The sequence below is a fragment of the Suricata suricatta genome, chromosome 10 (assembly GCF_006229205.1).
Source record: "Suricata suricatta isolate VVHF042 chromosome 10, meerkat_22Aug2017_6uvM2_HiC, whole genome shotgun sequence".
Classification (NCBI taxonomy): Eukaryota; Metazoa; Chordata; class Mammalia; order Carnivora; family Herpestidae; genus Suricata; species Suricata suricatta.
In genome coordinates, this window is record NC_043709.1 from 7,619,362 (window position 1) to 7,644,426 (window position 25,065).

Here is a 25,065-nt window from a genome sequence, read left to right on the forward strand (position 1 = left end):
GGTGGCTTTTCATTTAAACATGATGTTCTTGGAATGAGAAAGAAAGGAAGTTTTTCTCTCCTCCATAACATCTCCTCCACCCCAAGTCTGCACTGCTTTCTTTCTTCTAATAACAGAATATTGCCCTCGGTTATTCTGAGACTGTTTTCTCTCCCGAGGTCTCTTAGTGGTGCTCGTTTATCATCGGTTTGACTCTGTAAGCGTTATGGCATTCGCTGGGCTGAGCTGCAGCAGCAGGCTTTCCAGATACAGGCTGTGCTTCACCAGAAAGATGGAGGAATTCTAGCTAACATACCAAACATGGATTTCTAGTTCCCAGCTGTTTAAAGTCCATCAGATATGTTAAAAGGCATCTTCATGTCCTTATTATGACGGTCAGTGAGTGAAAAGGACTGTGAAGGTAATGAGTGAGCCTTTCATTTTGGATAAATGAAATTGCTCTGGTTGGAAAGGATTTTAGTGTGTTTTTGTTTTTGGCAGTGGAAGGTAAAATGCCTGTATTCATTCTTTCTTGTTCAGAAGAGCCTGCTCTGTGCTAGTGGAGAAAGAACGGGGAGGTTTAAGGAAAATTCTTAATTTATTTAAACTGTCATCTTATGTGTTCCATACGTCTAACAAGATCACAACGCATTTTAGAAAAGTCAAATAATATCAGTAAAACTGTCTATTGACAGATCACATGTCTCACATAGGAACAAATTAAGAGGCTCGTTTAGGGGATTGGCAGATCTGAAAGACAGATTACAGCTCCGGAATGTATTCAGATGACTTTTTGAAACAGATATTTTAATTGGAGTGGGGGCGGAGAAATAGTTGTGCTTCTCTAGTTAAATATTCAGCTTCCTTAGTCTGCTATCCATAAATATCACAGATGAAAAAGCCCTTAGAACTCTTTTTCAGAAAACGAACTCACCACATACAATCCTCTGTATGCATGTGTTTATATGTGCCTAATTCCCATCCCCACCTCCCAGTAATGGGTCAGTAATTGGGCTGTTTGTTTCAAGAGATTGAGTTGTTTGAATTGTGTTTTAATTTGTTGCTCTGAACTGCATTAGCAGCCAAGTCCCTTATACTAAAGTTTTGAACAATATTTTATCTTCTCTTCCTGAAAAGGGCGGGGGTGGGGGGAGAAGCATTTGATCTGTGTTCTGAAGGTCTCTTTCTGTATGTCTCTCCCCTCCCCCCAGAAACGAACAGCAAGGGGAGGAGCTCAGTCACTGTTCTAACCACACTTCATGTGTCTTAACTTGAGCGCCTTTTGGTTTCCTGTCGGCAGTAATTCAGCTCTATGCCATCTTGACTTGCCTGAAGGGTGGATAAATTGGTAACTGCACTGAGAAGGGGAGTGAGTTGTCACAGTCTGATTTGAGCATAAGGCACGAGATTGAATTTATGAAAGCTTCAGTTGCCTCTGAAGACAACATCTTCTGTGACTTTGAATTTTTTCCTGGTATTTGTGGGTTGCTGTTTCTGAGAAGAATCTGTCATGACTCTCCTGGAACCAGAGATGTTAATGATGGCTGTGCAGTCCGGTAATTTTGTATTTCCTGCAGATCTATTTGCTATAGGTTTTTTGTAAAAATAAGGTTGCGTATATCTGTACTAGGATTGGATGGAAATGGGAGGAAGATGGGAAGATAGAGAAGGCCAAACACAAATTGTCCAGTGAATGTACTTCATGTTTAGGTTTTTATTGTAAAAAAAATATTAGTCGTTTTTTTCTAATTGCAAACTCCAGTTATTCAGACATAGCTTTGCTTTAGATGTTTACTGACTTAAGACCGTTCAGTGAGGAGACCTATGTGAGGGGAAGAGAACATTTTCCTGTAATTAAGTGTTTTTTCTTATTATCTGTAGCACTGCTTTTAATGAAGGATAATTAAATTTCTTTTGCTGTTTTATACATTACTGTCCACACTCTGTTATTGTATCTCTTTGTGAAAGCATGTTTAAAATTTTTTCTTTAGTTCTTTCTCATTTGTGGTATATCCTTCTTTCTCTATCTAATCTTTTTGTTGAAAATATTCTTTTATAACCCATAAGATTGAGACTCTAAGTTTCAGAGATGGGAAAGTTTGAGCAAGAAAGGAGTCAACAGAAAGAATGTTAAGATTTTTGTAATTCTCTAACAACAATTTTCTCAATTCAGAAGTGTCTTTTAAAACAGTTTAAAATTCCAGTTTGTTTTTAATGGTCTCCTTTACTTTTAGTATTTTGAAACTTGTAAGTTAGTTATCTAAAAATAGGGAATGTTCTTTTGTTATTTTTAGACTTCTGCTAAAATGTAGTCTGTAGCATATCTCGAAAGATTCATACAAGTGGCATTTGTGGACCTTTTCCCATCCACTGGCTTTCACTCATTAGAATGAGCTGGACTCCTTGGTTTTGGCAGATTCTGTCTCAGGCAGAATTGGTCTTACTGTTCTCCTTGGGGAACACTTAGATAGTATGTTGAAACACACAGATATCCGTCTGCAGACAGGATCAGATGCTATCAGGTTAAGCTTTATGGACAGGGAAGGGCAAAGAAAGATACTGCTACCGTTCTTTCTGGTTTTACAAAGAAGACCACGACGAGTCACTTATTAGTTGAGTTCTCTTGTTCATATACGCTATATATCTTTTTTTAGGTTGTTGCCTTTCCTTTTCCTTCCCCAGATCTGTTGGGCTCCCTGTTCTAAACAAGATAGTATGCTTATCTGACTGTTTCCCACCTGTCTTTGATGAAATCACTCCCAGTTAAACTGGCTTGGGGTTTGTTTTGTTTTGTTTTCCTTCTCTGTGTTCTAGTTCTCTACTGTATGTGGGCAAGTGCACATTTTATCTTAGGGAGTATAAATTAGCATTTAAACTCTCTCACCCTTCTTTGAACACTTGGTTACTTACAGATTATCTCAGTCCAGTAACTTTTCCTAGTAAAGGTTAAAAGATTATTTGCTTTCCCCTAAGGGGACTTACCTCTTGTCCTGCCTAAGAGCCGTTTTTCCTATGACATATGTTGGGCAAGGCTAGCTACCCATCTGTTGGACCAACTACTTCATAAAACTTTCAAAGGATAATAGTATGTAAGAGAAGTCTGGATAAAATTGACAAGGGTGTTGGGTACAGGTAGAACGAAAGGTCTGCAGAGAATAAATAGCATGTCTGTGTACCTTTGTCTTGCCTATGTTCCTAAAAGTAGAGAAACTAGGTATAGCAAATGGATTTCTCTAGTACTTGTGGTTCCTAAATGCTCAAAAATTTTGTAAATTTGTTACTATTTTTTTCTGAAGCTGTAGCCATTATGCTGGATTGCAACAGTAGTATGACAGCTATATTTATGATGTGAAATGAAAAAAAAATCATTATGAAACCTTGATAAAATAAAAGCCAACTGTTCTACAAAAGTCAAGATATTTAGACTACATGAGCCATAGGTTAGTTTCTAGCAATACAATACTTAGACTTCCCTGAATATATACTTTATAGATAAAACTACTGTTTAATGAGATTAAAAATTTTTTTTAATGTTTATTTAATTTTGAGAGAGAGAGGCAGAATATGAGCAGGGGAGGGGCAGAGAGAAAAGGAGACACAGAATCTGAAGCAAGGCTTCAGGCTCCACACTGTCAGCACAGAGCCCAATGCGAGGCTTGAACTCATGAATTGCCAGATCATGACCTGAGCTGAAGTTGGACAGTTAACCGATGGAGCTGCCTAGGCACGCCTGTTTAATGAGATTTTTAAAAATAAACTTTTTAGATAAGATTTAAGGTACAACATCTTTACCCTAAATTAAACTTTAGGATACTGAATGTTACAGCAAAGGTCCAGGGTACATTGTGTATTTGTTAACAGTGTTCATTTAGCATTTGGAGCTTGGGAGATTTTGGTAAGACAAAGAAGATTCTCCTTCTCCTCACTGCTAATGGTCTCTTACTGACCCTTTGAGATTCAGTTCAGATGCTGCCTTTCTGTGAAGTCTCTGAATAGAGTCAGCCCTTCCTTCTCTGTTCCTACAGCACCACTTTTACATTGTAGACTAATTATCATTTTTACCTGTCTCTCTAATTAGATATTTAGCTTCTCAAAGGCAATGTAGTCATCTGTATATTGGCTTCTGACATGGGCACATGGGAGACACTCAGTAAGTATCTTTTTTGAGTAAATGAAAAATCTGGTTTGGCATACTTCCCCTAATAAATAGGCATAAGCCTTTAAATCGAGATAGTCTTAGAATTTTTTGAAATCTGTTTTGCATTAAAAAATGAGTCCTCCAACTACTGTCTTGTCTCTCAGCCAATCGTTGCCCAGTGTCAGTGCTATTGAATGCCTGGCTTTCAAGATTGAACTTCTTCCGCTTCTCAGGATGTGCAGCGTGTCCTGTCTATCATCCTATGATGTGTATTGTTAAATCTAAGTGTTCTGATAAAGCCACGATTAGAGGATTAAAGCATCTGTCACCACTGTAGACACCTGTCTAGATCACTGTAATTAGAAAACGAATGATCTGAGATGGATATTTGGGATTTCTGAAGTTAAGAGTAAGGGAACACTGGGGCGCTGGCTGATGCATTTTAGAAGAGAGGAATGCTGGGGCTCAGCTCTTGCCGGCCAGCATGTAAGACTTTGACCAGGCACGCCTTGTCCCTGTATCTAACAGTGTAGCCTTCTTAGTTTCTGACTCCACAACAGCAGGACAGAGTTCCCTTTTGAGAAGGGGATTGACACAGTTCCTTAGGTTTTTGTTGGGCCCTTGACACACCTTGATCTTGATGAGGCACCATTAGGGAGTCTGTTTTTTCTGTCTCGTTTGTGCATATATATGCACACACCCTCCCACCCCCATACAGCTGCACTCAGACAAACCCCAGTGCTTGTGCACATGAAGGTTCTCTCCGGACGGATCATAAGAAGCTGGTAACAATGATCACCTCAGGGCTGGAGGATTGGGATAGAAGAGACTTTTTGTTCCATGAAACAGTTATCTTCTAATTCTATTATGATTATGGAATAACCACATAACCACATAAATGTGAAAGAACATACAGAGTATCATTAGAACAATGTATAGAGCACATAAACCCATGGACACAGTACCCAGCCTGAGAAATTGAGCACAATATGCAGTGAAGTCCTCCAGTTGTCCTCTCTGATGTATCCTTTAGAAAACAGTTTTCTTTGTTTTTAACTGTATCTGCCTTTTGAACCTTTCATGTTTCTTACCATTTGCATGCTATTAAAAAATATTAATTAACAATTGAAAAAAACGTTCCTCAGTCCATTTTTTCCCTCATCACTTGATGTCTAAATACTTAACTTCTTGCAGATTTCTTTAAAAAAGCTTCTAGTTTGCTGATGAATACAATTTGCCTCTGAACTGTATATTTTATGATAGTTCTGGTTGGAGAGAGGGGAATAATAATTCATAAAAATAAAGTTGAAGGAAGATGGTGGGCAGGTAACTTTTACCCTTTTTGGTAGTAGGGTACCTCGTGTTTGAGTTCACATCACTCAGGGATTTATAGAGCTGTTGAAAAACTGCAGGACTTTCAGCAATACTTATCTTTTGAATCTCCTAAAAATTTTAATATTAATGTGGGCTTTAAAAAAACCCATATTTTTGCTTATATTCAAGGGATTTTTAGAGCTTGAGGAAACCTTAGGTATTTTCTTGTCTCCTCCTTTATTTAAGATGATGAAGCTGGGGAGAGCCTAGCTGCCTCAGGCAAAAGAGCATGTGACTCTTGATCTTGGGATTGTGAGTTCGAGCCCCATGTTGGGTATAGAGATTACTTAAATAAGTAAAACTTAAAAAATAAAAGAGGAAATTGGTCCATCGAGGATAATTTGTTTCCTGAAGTCATATAATTAGTAGCAGAGATGGAAGGAGAATTCATTTCCTTACTCTCATGACCGTGCTCTTTCTGCTGTAACATACTTAGAGAGAAACCCTCTGAGACCTCTGATGCAGGAGATTGTTTATAACTTCCCCCAGAGATCTTGGTTTTCCTCGGGTTTTTCCATTGCAGGTTTTTATCGCTACTCAGACTGACTCACATGTTAAGAGGTGGAGATAAAAACTAGTGCTGGGTGTCTAGCTCCTGCCCCTGAGAAATGGAGTCAGATGCCATAGGCACCGTGGTTCCCTGGTGGGCCTCTATCTTGCCTTCCTTCTCTGGTCTGGTTGATGATCTCACACCCTGACGGTGATCTCAGAAGACAGGTAGGCAGACAGACAGCTCATGTCATCAGTATTCTGGATTACATCTTACTGCCTTTTCTCTGACTCATTAATTTATCTGGAATCCCCTTAGAATTAGGACCCAGATCAAAGGAATTTGAATTCATCTGTCTGTCTTTATCCTTTTTTCTTCCATTTTGTTTCCTTTTAGATGAGGCAAGCTGTCAAGACCATGAACCACAGTTTTAGCCTTGTTCAAACAGTGCCAAATGAAATAAAGATGAGTTTCATACAGTCTTGTTTTTTTTGGAACTTCATTTTTATGATTACCACATGAATTGTTTTTGAAAGGATTTTCTTTATAATAACAAGGAAAAAAATACTAAAAACCCTTGCTCTGCCATCAAAAACAAAAAATAACTTTCTTTGCCTTTCTCTCAACAAGTTAAAGGGCGATATCAGGCTGAGCTCATGGTGTGTGGGGTCTTCTTGATCTCATGGCGGTCACATAAACGGTATGGTTGCTGCAGCACTGGAGTGAGTAGAGAAGGGCCTAGGAAAGAGGAGTACATGACAGTTCCCAGCGAAAATAAATTTAGTCCTGAAATGTTTATAGTCTGCACATTATAAAGTATATATGTGTAGTATCTCAGTTGATCTTGACAACAACTCTTTGAGGCATCTGTATCTTTACATTTTGTGAAGGAGGAAACTGAGGCTCAGAGAGGCTTCAGGACACACAGTAAGAGTTTACATTCAGATTTTTTACTTTAAACACGAATTTCTTATATTTCCCATTTAAAATGAAGATCAAGGGTGTCTGGGGGCTCAGTTGGTTAAGCATCTGACTCTTGATTTTGGCTCAGGTGGTGGGATAGAGCTCTCCGCTGAGTGCGGAGCCTGCTTGAGATTCTCTCTCCCTCCCTCTGCCCCTTCCCTCCTGCACACGAGCCCACGCGCACCTCTGTCTACAATAACAATAAAAATAGAACGAAGGTCAGATCAGACCCCTTCTCACTCAGAGCCTGCCAGTGGTTCTCGTTTGCAGGAAGAGCCTGAGTCTTTACAGGGCCTACAAAGTCCTGCCCGATCTGCCTGCCGCTCGGGGACCCTCAGACCGCATCTGCTCCTCTTTCCTCTCTTGATTGGTCCTGGCCGCGCCTCTCTCTCGGCTGTCCCTGCACACCTCAGGGAACACTCTTGTTTCAGGGCTTTTGCACTTGAAATTCCTTCCACTCGGGCACTTTGGGCTGGCTAGCCTCATGGCCTGCTCCCTCACCTCCTTCAGGTCTTTGTTCAAATGTCCTTTCTCAGGCCTTCCCTGACCACCCTGTAAGATCCTGCTTTTATTTTTCTTCGTACCATTTATCATCTGAGGGAACACAGGTTTTATGTGTAGGTTTGTCTACTGCTACCCTCCTCACTAGAATATAAATACCTTAAAATGGGGCATCTCTCTCTCTTGTTTTCTGCTGTTTCCAGCACCTGGCACATATAATAAGCACTTTAAATCATTCTTAAATAAATGATGTGTCAGATAATTTGGGAGGTGTTTTAGGCAAATGTGTTCCTGAGACCATGCTTTTCAGCTATTTTGTGTATGCATGCACAGTGTCATGAGGAGTGTAGTGGCTCTCACGGTGTCGTCTGGGGGACCCTGGGTGTCCCTGAGACCTTTCCAGTAGGTGTGAGATGAAGGCTTTTGTATATTTATACTAAAATATTATTTACCTTTTTTACTGTTCTCTCATGTGTGTACGCTGTAGTTTTCTAGAGCCATAGGCTATGTGGCAGCTCCCCAGATTGAATGAAGAATATATGAAAATCCCGCTGTCTTTTAGTAAATTATACATTAGATTTGCAAAATTAGTAAAACAGTAATACTCTGGTTTTTTGGTTTGTTTTGGAAAATAATTATATTTTTCATAGAAACGTGTTAACATGTTATCATGAAGCATGTAGGTTTATTGCCATTTTTAAGTAATAATAAATATCTTAAATGCTTTCACTCTTAATTTCTTACCTGAAATATACTGGTAGATATAATCCACATTAACAAAAACTCTTTGAAGTTCTCAATAACTATAAGAGGGTAAAGGAGTCATGGCATCAGAGTTTCGGAAGAGCAGGCATAGTGTTTAAAAGCATATGGGACGGGCGCCTGGGTGGCTTAGTCGGTTAAGCCTCCGGCTTCAGCTCAGGTCATGATCTCATGTTCGTGGGTTTGAGCCCCGCATCAGGCTCTGTGCTGACAGCTAGCTCAGAGCCTGGAGCCTGCTTCTGCTTCTGTGTCTCCTTCTCTCTCTGCCCCTCCCCCTCTCATACCTGTCTCTCTCTGTATCAAAAATAAATAAAACATTAAAAAAAAAAGCATATGGGACACCTGGGTGGCTTAGTTGGTTAAATTTCTGACCTCAACTCAGGTCATGATCTCACAGTTCATGGGTTCGAGCCCTGCATCAGGCACTGTGCTGACAGTTGGGAGCCTGGACCTTGCTTTGGATTCTGTGTCCCCTCCCTCCCTCTCTCTCTCTCTCTCTCTTTCTCTCTGCCTCTCCTCTGCTTGCACTCTGTTTCTCTGTCTCTCAAAAATGAATAAATGTTTAAAAAAAAAATCTAAGAGCATTGACTTTGGAACCCAGGTTCCTTAGTTCTGCCACTAACTAGCCGTGTGATCTTGGGCAAATTAACCTCTCTGTGCTTGTTAATTTCATCTCAAAAATAGTAGTAATAATAATAGTATAGTACTAATGGAAGTTCCAGGAAGTTGTTGTAAGAATTATATGAGTTAATATAAATTATATATATATAATTTATATATATATAGTACTTGATATTTAAAATTTTTTTAATGTTTATTTATTTTAGAGAGAGAGAGAGAGACAGATCACAGAGAGAGAGAGAGAGAGAGAGAGAGATGGAGGGAGACGGAGACACAGAATCTGAAGCAGGCTCCAGGCTCTGAGCTGTCAGCATAGAGCCTGATGCAGGGCTCGAACCCACGAACTGTGAGATCATGACCTGTGCCAAAATCAAGAGTCAGATGCTTAACCGATTGAACCACCCAGGCACCCCAATAGTTTTTTAGATTTCTTCCTATATATTCTGACAACTTGCCACAATTCTTTGGCATCTGGCAACTCCTGTAAAAGTTTTTAAAATGTTTCTTCTTTGACCTTGAAATAATTCTAGGAATTTGCTCTAAGGAAATTATACAAGGTATATAAGATTTATGTATAAGGGTGCTTATAGCAGCATTATTTATAATAGCAAAATATATCTAAAACAAGCACAGTCTACATTTTAACAGTAGGAGATTGGTTAAATAACTTATAATGCATTCACATGATTGAATATGACTGACTAATATAGTCATGAGATTATTTGAAGATGTAGGAAAATGTTTACTATTTATCCATTTGATCCTTTAAAAAATGATTGTAAAAATATATACCAGAAAATTAATAGTTGTCGCTGGGTAGTCGGGTATCTTTTTCTTTGAAGTTTTCCTGTATCTCTCTGATTTTCTAACATAAACATATATTTCTGTTGTATTCAGATGAAAACCGTATTTGTGTGTGTGTGTGTGTGTACATGTAGGTCTTATAGGTACAGTTAGTCATACAAGAGGGAGAAAGTGGCTGGAAGTGTAGCACCGTGGATCTGAAGCTAGAACTATTGATTAGGGACCTGTGCAGGCAGAGACCAAACAGTGCACGATAAGGAGGCACTCCATCCCATTAAGCTCTTCCTTCTGACCAGTCTAGTTTGTATAAATCACTTTTTACACTTTTTGCCTCTGTTTCTATTTTGTAAGATTTATTGGAAGCCATCTCTGCCATGTTCGTATTGGGCCGTGTTCTTGGTGGAGCCACAGGTCCTTCCTGAGCATATGATCTACTCTCAATTGCTGAACCTTTCAGAAGTTTTATAGAGTTAAAAACATACTAAGTTATTTTTTTGTTTTTGATGGGTAAGAACTTGAATTCTCATAGCCATAAAATGATGGCATTGGTATAAAATGCTTTAATCATTCGAAGTTACATTTTCCTAATGTATTTTGTCCTTTGACCCTAGGGTTTAAGTGTGAAATCCTTTTGACAGTCCATCTGCTCTTTATCAGAAAGCCAAAACTCATATTGCTTCATCTTTGCCTTATAAATAGGACCTGAAGCTTTTATGTCAGAGAATTAAAATGTTAAGTAGATTGACCTTGATTTTCTGTACCGTTAACTTAGTATATTCGCCCGAGAATCAATCAGATTATATTCCTCAAATCAGTGCGTAGGACTAATTTATAAAATATTTGTGTACAGAGTATTGAAAACTTATTGTCTTAACATTAGTGAAGCTGCCCAAACAGAAACTCTGACCTCAGTCTTCTAATACCTCGCTGCTCAAAGTGTATTCCAAGGACCAGTAGCATCTCTATCACCGGGGAGCTTGTTAGGAATACAGTCTCAGGCCCCACCTCTCTCTCTCTCTCTCTCTCTCTCTCACACACACAGTCACAATCTCCATTTGAACACGGTCCTCAGATGCATGTTAAAATGAGCTATCTTGTCCCAACATATTTTTAAATTGACTTTGTTTTTTTTTTTTAATTTTTTAAATGTTTTTTAATTTATTTTTGAGAGACAGAGAGAGGCAGCTCGAGCAGGGGAGGGTCAGAGAGAGAGGGAGACACAGAATCCGAAGCAGGCTCCAAGCTCTGAGCTGTCAGCACGGAGCCTGACACAGGACTGGAACCCACGAACCATGAGATCACAACCTGAGCCAAAGCTGGACGCTTAACCAACTGAGCCAACCAGGCGCCCCTTGACTTTGTTTTTGAGGCGAACAGGTGAAATTAAGATGACTTGTTGATATATTTCCTGGATGATAAGCACTGCCCAAAATGATAAAAATGAGAGGAGAAGGATGCAGTGGTTAAAAGGATTATATGATGTCTAATTAGTGTGGAAGCATTGGATAAATAGGAAACAAAAAAAAGAAGAAAATTTGTTCCTAATACAGTATTCTGCATTTGAGAAATGTTTACCATTTGACACCTTTTTAGCCATTTTTCTTGACTTTTGGGAGAAAGAACAAATAGGCTTCTCCTTAGCTAGCATTCTAGAATGTTTACCTAAAAAGAGACCTTGGAGATGATCCTTCATTTTACAGATGAGCACATTGGGAACTAATGTTAATCAACTTACCTAAGATCACAAAGCTTGGCCTCACCATACCCTGACTTCCACAGCGCTGCTCTGTATCCCTCGGGTGCTGCCCCGCTGTGCTGCTGAAAGCCGTATTGTTCATTGTTTCTGTTGATGTTGGTGGAAACCGTACTGAACACTTAGGAGAATATATCTAATACAACTCACAGCCTCATGGAAAAATGGCTTACTCTCTTCTTTCCTTTCTGTGTGAACTCATGAACAGCTTCAGAAAAAGACATTACTTGTTGTCTGGAAGTTCAGCTGCTTCCGCTCTGAACCAGTGGAACTTGCTGCCCAGGCCTGTGCTCTTGGAAGTAGGAGGAGCAGGGTGTGGGGGAAGGTGTGGGAATCTTCTGTTCTGCTGAGATGGCAGTGGTTCTGAGTATTTAGAAGTAGTGAGGTTTTATTTTTCTTTATATCCCGCATTTGAATAAAAGTTTATAAATCAAAAAAGGAAACCTTTCAAAAAAGAACTGGCTATCTGTATTAAAAAAAAAATTGACCTGTATCTCATATCAGACACAAAACTTCACTTGAAACGGATCATAGTCCTAAATGTGAAAGCTAAAGGACACAAAAATTATGAACTGTAAAAGAAATTTCTTAAATTGGACTTTATCGAGTTTAAATACTTTTTGTCCATTTTGTCCATTGTTGAGAAAATTAAAAGACAAGCTAGAGAATGGGAGGAAATATTTGCAATACCTGTATCTGACAAAGAGCATGTATCTGGAATAGATAAAGAACTCTTAAAACTCAATAACAAGACAACCCGATTTAAAAAAGGGGAAAGACTTGATCAGACACTTCAAAAACTATGCAAATAGATAATTAACACATGAAAAGATGCTCTACGTCATTGGCCATCAAGAAGATGCAAATTAAAATAGTGAGGTGCCACTACATCCCCACTATAATAATTAAAACTAAAAGACTGTCAATGCCAAGTCTTGACAAGACTGTGGAGCAATGGGAATTTATACACTGCTGGTGGAATGTGAAATGATATAATCACTTTGGAAAACAATTTGGCATTAAAAGAATTTTTTTTAGTTTTTAATTTATTTTTGAGAGACAGAGAGAGATAGCACGAGCAGGGGAGGGTCAGAGAGAGAGGGAGATATATAATCCGAAGCAGGCTCCAGGCTCTGAGCTAGCTGTCAGCACAGAGCCCGATGTGGGACTTGAACCCACAATTGTGAGATCATGACCTGAGCTGAAGCCGGACGCTTAACCGACTGAGCAACCCAGGCGCCCCTAAAAAAATTTTTTTTAAGTTTATTGAGAGAGGAAAAAAAGAGCTGGGGAAGGGTAGAATCTGAAGCAGGCTCCAGGCTCTGAGCTGTCAGCACAGAGCCTGACACGGGGCTCAAACTCCTGAACTGTGAGATCATGACCAGAGCCAAAGTCAGATGCTTAACTGACTGAGCCACCCAGACACCTTCTCTGTATTATTTCTTGTAACTTGCATATGAATCTATAATTACCTCAACATAAAAAGCTTACTTGAAAAATGCAGTTTGGCAGCTTTTCAAAACATTGAACATAGACTTACCAATATGACCCAGCAATTTCACCCCTAGGTGCATACCCAAGAAAATTGAAAACATTTGCCCACACAAAAACTTGTACACAAATGTTAATAGCGCCATTAGCCAAAAGTAGAAACAACACAAATGGCCATCAGTTGATGAATGGATAAACAAAATATGATATATCTTTACAATGGAATGTTACCCAGCCATAAAAAGGAATGAAATACACATATAGTCTGTGAAACAAATGAGCCTTGAAATCATTTTGCCAAGTTAAGATAAACACAAAGGCCACACATTATAAATTCCATTTATATGAAATGTCCAGTATAGGCAAATCCATAGAGACAGAAAATAGACCATTGGTTGTCAGGACCTGGTGTTGGGGAATGGGATGGGGTGTGACTGACTGCTAATGTATATGGGTTTTTGGGGGTGGGGGGAGGGACAGATCATGAAAATGTTCTAGAACTAGATAGTAATGGTTACACACCTTTGAACTAAAAACTCCTGGATTATACACTTTGAATAGGTAAATTGAATGATATGTGAATTATATCTCAATAGAAAAAAAACTGTATATAAATATGCAAGTTTCGGGGTGCCTGGTTGGCTCAGTTGGTTATGTGGCTGACTTCGGCTGAGGTCATATCTCCCTGTTTGTGGGTTTGAGTCCCATGTCAGGCTCTGTGCTGGCAGCTCAGAGCCTAGAGCCTGCTTTGGATTCTGCATCTTCTTTCTCTGCCCCTCCCTCACATTCTTTATCTCTATCTCTCAAAAATAAAAAAAACATTAAAAATTTTTTTTTTAAATATGGAAGTTTCTCTGCAGTGACAGAGGGCAAATCATTTGTTGCCTTGGGGCAGAAATAGAGAAGTTAACTGCAAAGGGGCATAAGAGAACTTTCCGAGATGAAAATGTGTATCTTTATTGTTGCAGTAGTTATGCAGGTTTGTGCATTGGTCAAAATGCATTGAACTGCATGTTTAAAATGGGCGAAGTATATTATATCTAAATTAAACTTTAATAAAATTGACTTTTTAAACTTATAAAATAATCTCTAATTGTTGTAAGTTTAAAGTGGTCTTTAGGTTAAAACTCTCTCTTATCTTTTGGGGCACCTGGGAAGCATCTGATTTCGGCTGAGGTCATGATCTTGAAGTTTGTGAGTTAGAACCCCACATGGGACTCTGCACTGACAGCACAGAACCTGCTTGGGATTTCTCTCTCCCTTTCTCTCTGCCCTTTCCCCACTCTCTCTCTCTCTCTCAAAATAAATAAATAAACTTAAAAAATCCTTTTTCTTATCTTTTATTGATATAAGGCTAACAGCTGAAACACAGATTAATAACCCAAAGACTCTGACTTCTATTGTTAGTTTCTCTCTCCCTTTTCCATCTAGTCAACTCACAAATTAGATCGATCAGTTCCAGTTGGACTATGCTCTTGTGCTTTTAAACTAGCATGATTCTATTGCTGTTCTTTTCAAAGTGAGGAGTGGGTTCTTTTTTTTTAATACCAAACTCATTCTTTTTTCTTTTAATTTTTAAAAAATGTTTCATTTATTTTTGAGAGAGAGACAGTGTGAGCAGGGGAGCGTCACAGAGAGAGAGGGAGATACAGAATCCAAAGACAGGCTTCAGACTCTGAGCTGTCAGCACAGAGCTTGACACGGGGCTCGAACCCACGAACCGCAAGATCATGACCTGAGCAGAAGTTGGACACTCAACTCACTGAGCCACCCAGGCACCCCAGGTGTAATTGTTCTAATTTTTGTTAAATTTATGGAACATTCTATTGGCTTGTATTGCTTTTTCCTTTTTTTAAATTTTAAGTCTTTATTTATTTTGAGAGAGAGAGAAAAAGAGAGAGAGAGAGAGAGAGAGAGAGAGAATGAATCCCAAGTAGAAACCACATTGTCAGTGTGGAGCCCGATGTGGAGCTTGATCCCATGAACCATGAGATCATGACCTGAGCTAAAATCAAGAGTTGGACGCTTAACTGACTGAGCCACCCAGGCGCCCTTGCTATTTTCCTTTTATGTGCAGCAGAAAATGTTCCATTGGGTACAGCATATCGGGTTGATTGCCTTTCACCTGCACTGCGGAGTACCAGAGCTAATTTGGGCACCAGGAGGTTGGGGAAGCAAAGGGCAAAAGGGTAGTGGCACTCCTAGGTGTTGCTAGAAACAAGCACAAACAAGTATGTGAACTTCTTTCCTACGGAACACCATTTCTATCTCCCAGCCCCTGATCTCTTGCTAGGAAATGTGCTATATTACACAAAACCTCTCAAGGGAATAGTTCTGGGAGATCATTTCTGAGTTAGAAAAATCAGCTTTATAGGTGACTTCTGAATTATCTCCCTGAGATTTCCTTCCTCTGCCCTCACTCAGTTCTTGGACCTGACAGTACTGAACACTGGGCAAGGTATTTCCCATTTAAAACTCTGCCCCAGAGGTGCATAAATCTTTTGTTATTTCCCTTAAACATAACCAGGGTAGCCTTTTATATATATTTATGTAATACATTTATAAAATATAAAATTTATCAAAATAAATTTACATTTTATTATATATTAATTGCAGTATAATTAACCTACAGTGTTATATTAGTTTCAGGTGTACAGTATAGTGACTGAACATGCTCTACAGTTCTGTGCTCACCACGGAAAGTATACATGTCCTCCCCTTGACCGATTTCACCCATCCCCCCACCAGCCTCCCCTCTGGTAGCCACCAATCTGTTCTCTGTATTTAGAGAGTCTGTTTTACTGTTTGTCTTTTTTTATTTGTTTTTTAAGTATTTTTTTTATTTTTGAGAGAGTGCGTGTATGGGCACGCGCACACACATACTCTCATGTGCAAGTGGGGGAGGGACAGAGAGAGAGGGAAACAAAGGATCTGAAGCAGGTTTTTTGCTGACAGAGCCTGACATAAGACTCTGACTTATGAACTGTGAGATCATGACCTGAGCCAAACTCGGGTGTTTAGCAGACACAGGCACCCCTGTTTGTTTTGTTTCTTAAATTCCACATATGAGTAAAATATCATATTTGTCTTTCACTGGCTGACTTATTTGACTTGCCATTATACCCTCTAGATCCATCCATGTTATTGCAGATGGCAAAACTTCATTCTGTTTATGGCTGAGGAGTATTCCGGGGTGTGGGTGGGTGGGTGGCTGGGTGGCTGGGTGTGTGTGTGTGTGTGTGTGTATGTACGTGCCACATCTTCTTTACCCATTCATCTTTCAGTGCACACTTTGGAAGGCAGCTGTGCTCACCACTTTACCACCAACACCGGCCAGTGCTCACTTTGCTTCCCTAATTTGGCTATTTTAAAATAATGCTGCAATAAACAAAAGTACATATATCTTTTTGAATTAGTATTTTTGTATTCTCTGTGTAAACACCCAGTAGTGGGATTACTGGATCATATGGTAATTCTGTTTTTAATTTTTTAAGGAAACTCCATAGTATTTTCCACAGTGGCTGCACCAGTTCGTATTACCACCACCAGTGCATGGGAGCGCCTTTTCCTCTATATCCTTGCCAACAGCTGTTACCTCTTGTGTTTTGCTAGCCATTCTGATAAGTGAGGTGGTATCTCATTGTGGTTTTGATTTGCATTCCCCTGATGATGCATCATGTTGAGCATCTTCTCATGTGTCTGTTGGCCATCTGTATGTCTTTGGTGAAATGTCTGTTCATGTAGGCCTATTTTTTAATTGGATTATTTGGGTTTTGGGTGTTTTTATAAGTTTAAAAAAATTTTTTTAACGTTTATTTTTGAGAGACATAGAGTGTGAGTGGGGGAGGGGCAAAGAGAGAAGGAGACACAGAATCTGAAGCAGGCTCCAGGTTCTGAGCTCTTCCCACAGAGCCTGACGCGGGGCTGGAACTCCCAAACAGTGAGATCATGACCTGAGCCCAAGTTGGACACTTAACTGACTGAGCCACCCAGCTGCCCTGAGTTTTATGTTTTTAAAATATATTATGGACACTGACCCCTAACTGGATCTGTCATTTGCAAATATCTTCTTTCATTTAGCAGGTTGTCTTCTAGTTTTGTTGACTGTTTCATTTTCTGTGCAGAAGCTTTTTATTTTGATACGGTTCCAATAGTTTATTTTTGCTTTTGTTTCCTTGCCTTAGGAGACATAGCTATCTAGAAAAATGTTGCTGTGACTGATGTCAGAGAAATTACTGCCTGTGCCCTCTTCCAGGATTTTAATGTTTGAGGTTTCGTATTTAGGTCTTTAATTCATTTTGAGTTTATTTCTATGTATGGTGTAAGAAAGTGGTCCAGTTTCATTTTTTGCATGTAGCTGTCTAGTTTTCCCAACACCATTTGTAAAGAGACTCTCTTTTTTCCCATTGCATATTCTCCCCGCTTCCCACAGATCAACAGCAGCCCAGGGTCCTGTGGAGGCTTTATTTGACACCATTCCCATTGCATATTCCTGCCTCCTTTGTCAAAGATTAATTAACCATGTAACCGTGGATTTACTTCTGGGCTTTCTATTCTATTCCATTGATCAATGTGTCTGTTTTGGTGCAAGTACCATACTGTTTTAGCTACTACAGCTTCGTAGTATATCGTGAAATCTGAGATTGTGGTACTTCCAGTTTTGTTTCTTTTTCGAGATGACTTTGGCTATTTGAGGTCTTCTGTGGTTCTATACATACTTTAGGATTATTTGTTCCAGTTTTGCAAAAAAATGTTGTTGGTACTTTGACAAGGATTGCATTAAATCTGTAGATTGCTTTGGGTGGTATGGACATTTTAATAGTATTCATTCTCCTAATCCATGAGCATGGACTATCTTTTCTGTTTGTTTGTGTCATCTTCAGTTTCTTTCATCAGTGTTTTATAGTTTCCAGAGTACAGATCTTTCACCTCCTTGTTTATCCCTAGGTATTTTATTACTTTTGGTGCAATAATAAATGAGATTTTCTTAATTTCTCTTTCTGTGACTTCATTATTAATGTATAGAAATGTGACCGTTTTCTGTACATTGGTTTTATATCCTGTGACCTACTGAATTGATTTATCAATTCTAGTAGTTTTTTAGTGAGTCTTTAGGGTTTCTTTATATAGTATCATGTCATCTGCAAATAGTGGAAGTTTTACTTCTTCCTTAACCAATTTGGATGCCTTTTATTTCTTATTTTTTTTGTCTGATTGCTGTGAGCAGCCTTATATTTTAAAAATAAACCATTAAAAACTAGTAGAGACCAAACAGGAAAATGCAAAGATAAACAAATCCTAAAACATAAGAGACATAGTTCTAGAGTATGGAATTCTAAGTGGATTTTGTGAGAATTCCAACAAAAATAAAAATATATATATTTAAAAAACATGGTACCTTGTCTGGGGAAATCCTCAGCATTCTAGAGCCTGGAAAATAAGTGCTTCTTGGTGAATGTACTAACCTTCTCAGCCTGCTGACCCAGACCTGATCACGCCAACAGCCCACATCTCTCCTGCAGACTGGCACCACCCCCCCCCCCCCCCCCCCCCCAGCCATTCCTGTTTTAATGGAGTGTTGTACAGCCTTCAGTCCCTGCGAAATCTTTAAGCCAAGGACCAGTTATCCCTGACATAAATGCCTTAACCCCCTTTATTCTTTACCCTAGTTCAGGTTCTTTTGAGAACGAGCAGGGAAGGGGCAGAGAATCCTAAACGGGCTCTCCTGGGAGGTCAGTCCACATGCATAACTGCCCACCTGGCACCCCAGTCCTATTTTATTTAGCCCTACGTCTCCAAATGGTTAAACGTTCAATAAAATAACCATGATTTTGAAAAACAAAAAAAAAACCCCAAAAAACAAAAAATAAAATAACATGATAGTAGCCAGCACTCAAATAGGATTTACCATGTGACACAGTGTCAGGCTCCTTACATATATTAACTCTTTCTCAATTTTAATTATTTTTAATTTTTGAGAGACAGTGTGTGAATGGGGAAAAGGGGCAGAGGGACACAGAGAATCTCAGGCAGGCTCCATGCTCAGCGTGGAACCCGGCACAGGGCTTGATCCCACGACCCTGGGGTTGTGACCTGAGGTGAAATCAAGTCAGAGTGAGCCACCCATGTGTCCCCATATATTTACTTTTAGTTTTTGTAACAATTATATCAGATGGATGCTCTTACTATCCCATTTTACAGATGTTGAAATTGAAGGGCAAAGTGGATAAGGAATGTAGTCAGTGCCACACACCAGATAAGCGGTAGAGCTGAGATGCACATAGGTAATCTGGCTTCAGAAACTGTGTTCTTTGCCACTACATTATGTTGCTTTCTGAATCAAGTTTCAAATCCTTTATCCTCCAAATTTATATAGCACCTCTTGTCTACCCAACTCCTCTAGATTCCTTTGTCCTTCTCTTTCACTACATTCCCTACCTTTTTTGCCCCCTTCTCTTCTTGCCTTAGTCCCCTCCCCAGAATACTATGACATAACCATTAAAAACGACGCACAAAAAACCTTTATTTTTTTTTCTTTTGGAATGCTTGCATTAAATTCTGTTTTCCTGGACTTCCTTTCTGCATAGGGATGACCTCTTCTCTGCACTTAACCAGATTTAGAAAGTTTCCATGTTTTTAACAGTGAGTCTTGTACCTGATCATGAGAGTTAGAAAGGATGCTACTTTGAATTACAGTGTAGTAAGATTTCTGACTCTACACCCGTGGCCAAAACACTAGTGTCATATGTTTGAAACTAAGCAAAACCTCTTGAGTGTCTTGCCATAAATGTGCATTAGAAATTTTTTCCGATGTAGCGAAAAGTGTCTGTGGGTAAGAAATAAATTTAAACCTGTATATCTTTAGAGTAGGGAGATTTTCCATGTGAAGGTCCTTGCTGACTCTGTTAAGAAAAAAGGTTCCTTACCTAGCCCCCCAATGGCTGCCCCCCCCACCTTTTCTGTCAAGCTTGATAGTACAAAACTTTCAGGAATCTGGAAAACTGAGTTTTATATCTGCTAAGTCAGTCCATGAGATATTTGCAAATCCTGTAATCTTCCATTAGCTTTATCCTAAAGATCCCCTTGCACTTAGGCTTTTAGCTGACTGACTCAGTGTTGCCAATTTATGTTTAATCCCAATTATGGTGTCAGTATGCATGTTTTTAGAAAACTCTTGATAAATTTGAAGACAAAGTGTATTTTTGATATACTCATGGACTTTCTAGGTGTTACATGAAAGGTGTTTGAGAATCTAGAAAAATGAATGGCCCCCACTTACACGGGGATCGTATTCTACTTGAGACAGTTAAGAGTAAGAGCTTGGGTCGTATCTAGCCCCGCAGTCAATACTGGTACTCCTGGGGTAGGAAGTATGTTTCCCAGTCAGTGTGCATGATTTTATCTGCCTGCCTCGTTTACTTCAACACCCCTCCCCCTTTCCTTTTTGCTTCCTGAGTTTTATCCACGGCTGCTTTCTTCCCTCCCCCCTATTTCCCATCTGCTTATTTATTGTCCCTACTCATCCTCAGGTCTCCGAGAATGCCCTGGCCTCCCTCCTCCCCTCCTTTGCCTCTCTGATTATTTTTATTGTTTCTCACTCTCCCTTTCTTCATGTGCTTTGAGATTATATATTTATTTATGGGACTTTTTGGTTCGATTTTCCCTCACTAAATTATAAACTATGAAGACATGTACCTCCTGTTATTGTTAATTGTGTCTTACTATTTTATTTCCAGCATCTGTTTAGCTTGATATATAGTAGGTGGTGAATAAATATATGTTAATGAATGAATGACGTGAACCTGAAATACTGGAGATACAGGGACGAACAAAGCCACTCCTGGCACATCCATGTTCAGGTCCTCCAACCCTCCTGTTTCTCGTAGAGCAAGTGCAAATCATCCTGCTCAGGAGAGTCCTCAAGTCTCTTTATAAAATGTAGAGGGTCATATTTTTTTGTACCAGCTTTCCCTTTTCCTCACTCATTTTGAGAAATATCGTTCTCAATTTTTGTGAAACTGTTAAGATATATAAACTACGGAGTATTCATATCCCTGTCTCTAGGTATGCGTCTGCTTAGGGCTGAGCCAAAAAGTGTCTCCTGTCTCAAGTAAGGAGCTAGCACATATTTGAGAGCATTATGTGTTCCAACTAATTACTTAGAGATTTAAATGTTTTCTTTTTAATGTACTGGTATTGTCTCAGGCTTTGGGAGATCACTGTGGCAGATTTTAGTCCAAGGACTTAACAGTTTTCATTAAAACAGGCAGTGTCCATTTTGAAACTTAATAGTTCAGGCTCAAACCAAGAGTGTCAGCATCTGAATGCTCATGCTCCCTGCCCACTGATCTCTTTTCCTGCATCTCTGAGAACTTTAAAGGTGAAGATTGACAATTTTTGTGAGTTACACAGTATTCCTGAAAGCTCTTGGCTTCGTGGTTCAGTCTCAAAAATTGTTTTTCATAAAGACAGCTTTAAACTTGGTATGCTGGTAGTGGGATTAAAGTGCCACAAACAGACTTTATTTCTTAGAAAACTTCCCTTTCTTCTAACTTCTTTCTTTCGTTACTTTAAGCTTTCTAAATTGTCTTTGTTCTCTGAAGGTGCTTAGAAATTTCTTTTCTTAGTAATAGAGTTAAGTAAAATAAGATTTAGAAAATTTACAGTTTAATAAATGTTCTTGTAAACTATTCATGATAAAGATGTGTTGGAGTTTACAAATTACTTTTAGTGGTGGTGTTATCGGTTTGAGTTTCTTGGCCTTTCAGAATGTCATCCTTTTAGCCCTATAGCTAAATATCAAGAGGCTGCATGTTTAACCGTAAAACATTAGCCTCTGCCAACATTACATCAACTTCACAAAACCTCATTGGCTAATTATCCCCTGGGACCAGGACATGGATTTGGCAGCTTGTGAAAGTTGCTTTTTCCAACTTCTCCCTTCCTGGCTGTGACAGATCCCAAAGGAATGAAGTTGAGAAATAATCATCTTCTTTTGAAAGCTCTCAACCCTCATTCCCACAGTGGTTCTCATGGTCAGGGATAGGAGATCCCTTCTTCCACATGAGGACTCCTTGTAGCTGATGATGTATTCTTTAAGCAGTGACCGTGGTACCCTGAGTGAGCTGTGGAAGGGTGATGGCAAGGAGCCTCATGTTCCTTGAGGTATGTTTCTGGGTAGTGGTCACAAGGATCCTAGTGCTTTTGTTAGGGTCCTCATATATTCCCGAAAATCAAGGAAGCTGGAAGTCTGGGATTGGGAACCAAACATGATCATCATCTATGTCATTTGATACATGGCATAAAGAATTAGTATAAATGTTTAACATCTCCTTAAATGAACATCCATAAAATAACTTTCTTGAGGGCAGCCTCAAATAGTAAGTAAAAAGACCTATCCTTACACAATAGTTAAGGATATTTGTTAAGAGGACCTTAAACAATCCTCTTAGTGTCTTTTTTAAAAGACACAATTTAAAAAAATACTTTATTTAAGAGAAAGAGCACGAGTGGGGAAGAGGGAGGGAGGGAGAGAGAGAGAGAGAAAGAGAGAGAGAGAGAGAGAAAGAAAGAATCTTAAGCAGGTTCTATGCTCAGCCCAGTTCAGGGCTTGATCCCACAACCCTGGGATCTTGAGCTGAAATCAAGAGTTGGATGCTCAGCCAACTGAGCCACCCAGGCGCCCCAGTCTCATTTTTTTTTTGTTAAAATAAAGATGTAGTGCCCGCCCTATCTTCCTCAGGAGGTATCATAAGAATGGAATGAGATAACACGTGAATGATTTCACCAAGATCACCAGCTGATCTACTAGTCTCCCTATGCAGTGGGCCCATTTTAAGCCTCCTCTTACCTGACTTTCTTTACTGTTTGGCCCTCTTTGATGGTCTCTCCTCATTGGATACTCAGGGTTCTCTGTTTGTAATCTTGGTTAACCTAAGCATAAAATACATTTTTGGGAAGGGTATTGTATAGCACATATCCTTAAGAAGAAAGCTGGACAACAAAGGTCAGAAAATGAGCAGAAATTGAGCGAGCAGCATATAGAGAAGAACATGTCCCAGGACCGTCTGCTGAGGACTGGCACTGGCACCGCTCACTGGACCTTCTCTGCTGCTGCTGCTGGCCTGGTCTCTCACGAACACTTGATGCTCTTGGCACTGCCACCAGTAGACAGTTGCCACAGTGCCATGAATAATTTCTGGTTGTATTTTCAATCTTTTTGTCATTCCCCCAATTTTCAGAGTTCTAGATGGGAGGATCTGTTGGCTGACTTGGGTTATGCTTTGTGAACTAGAGGCCAGGATGCTGAGAGGGACTGTCTGTTCCTCTTCTGCTTCTGTACTGGGTAGAGGGCCCTACCTTCCCCTATCTTGGAATTTCCCCCAAATGGGAAAGGCATTCAGATCCAGGGCAGCTGAGCTACAGATCCCATTTTCTTTCCAGCTTGCCTTCTGTCTCTCTGTACACCAGTTCGGTCTCTTTGTCGTCTCCTCTTCTCCTTCCTGTCCCTTGACGTATTTCCCAGGATCAGTCCTTGACCCCTTTCTTCCCCTCAGTCTGCACATTCCGCCCAGCAGTCTCATCCCAAGCTGTGGCCTCAACTATCACTTACTCCAGATGTCTGCATTTGTACTTCTGTCCCCAGTTTACTTCCTGGGCTCTGGGTTCACTTCATCCACTCGTTCTTCCCACCTGGACATCTTGGTGACTCACATGCACTTCAGACTTTTACATATGTAAGATGATGTCACCATTCCCCACGACTCCTCCTGCGTCTCCTAACTGGGTACCAGTTGCCTAATCAGAAGATTAGGAGTCCTTCTCAATTCCTCTTTTCCTGTATTCCTTGCATCTGTTTGGTCTCTGAGTTCTGTGCATGCTAGTTCTGCTTTGACTGTTCCTATTTTGTCTCACTGCCCTCAGTCAGGCTCTCCTCATTTCTCACTGTGGTTTCATAGCCCTCTGATTGGTCTTGCCTGTAGTGTGGCTCTTCCCTAATCTGTCCTTCACACAGCCGCCAATATGCTTTTCCTAACAATTGCTTCTCATCATTTTATTCTTCTCAGAATTCTTCCATTTCTTGTGGGGTAAAAATTTAAACCATTGCATTTGTTTCTTTGGCCTCTGACTAATTATTCAGTTATCTCCTCACTTCCAACTTTAAATAAAGTCTCCACCAGTGCTGAACTGCTTTTAGTTTTCCAGAACATTTTGTGCTCTTTTAATTTTCTCTTCCTTTGCACATAATCTTCCCTGTGCCTTGACCGTTCGTCTCTCTGCTTGCCAGCCCACTAACATCCACTCACCTGCCAGTTCCCAGCAAGGGTTCCCTCTCCGAGATGCATGTGGTCTGTGATTCCAGACGGCCTTAGGTGCTGCTTCTCCTGTGCTTTTCCTATACTTGGTACAGACCACTGGAGTGATTATTTTGTTACATACTTATTCCTGGCAGGGCTCGTCACTAGAAATAATAATTTAATAATTACTTCTCTACCCTCCAGTTCCTGGCACACAGCAGGCACATAACAGCTGTTATTTCAGAACCAAGTGAGTGAAGGCACTTTGAGAAGAAGAGCACTGTGCAGACGCTCATAATGTTCTCAGCACTGAGGTCTACTTGTGAGGATGAGACCCTTCTAACTCTAAAGTTCTGTGGTCTGTAAATCAGTTCTAGGGGACGGTTCCGATCTTATTTCATTCTTTTATCCATCTGCAGGTGGCCAGAGGTCTGAGCCCTGCCAGCCCCTCAGACGACTCGCTTTCTCTATGATCAGCCTGCGCTCTTTCTCCAAGAGGTTGATTAAGTGTTCTTTTCTTTAGTGTTCCCAGCATTGTACCTCGTACACATTTCAAACCTGAATAATGACTTGTTTCATGTATGACTCCCATTTCCTTACCCTACAACCGCTGATTCCATCACTTTGCTTCAGCTGCTCTAGTTATCATAAATCATGCAGTGACTGGAGACATACCCATTATTAATATTCCAGAGATTCTATGGAGAGGCTAGAGGTTTATCTGTTGATCTGTCTGGACTGACGGTGCTGCAGTAGCCTTTTCTCCCCCGCAGTTCTGTGCCAGTTCTTTGCTCCTACTGGGGGCCTTTGCAGAGCAAACAGTATGTAGTTTAACTTATACTTAATTTTTTAGGACTTCGCTGCTGTGTCTTGATTTACTGCACTGGGAAGA

General features: G+C 39.9%; 1 protein-coding gene across 2 annotated transcripts in view; it reads left to right on the forward strand.

The window, feature by feature from the left end:
- The first annotated feature begins 1,252 nt into the window (after positions 1–1,252).
- MRTFA (myocardin related transcription factor A) overlaps positions 1,253–25,065 on the forward strand; it is a 97,548-nt gene continuing 73,735 nt past the window's right edge. Inside the window, exon 1 of one of the 2 annotated variants that reach the window (XM_029954725.1) lies at positions 1,253–1,535. In XM_029954725.1, coding sequence (XP_029810585.1) covers positions 1,490–1,535 — 46 coding nt within the window. In that variant the 5' untranslated portion in view covers positions 1,253–1,489. The remainder of the gene's footprint in view (positions 1,536–25,065) is intronic. The other variant, XM_029954723.1, reaches the window with a different exon arrangement.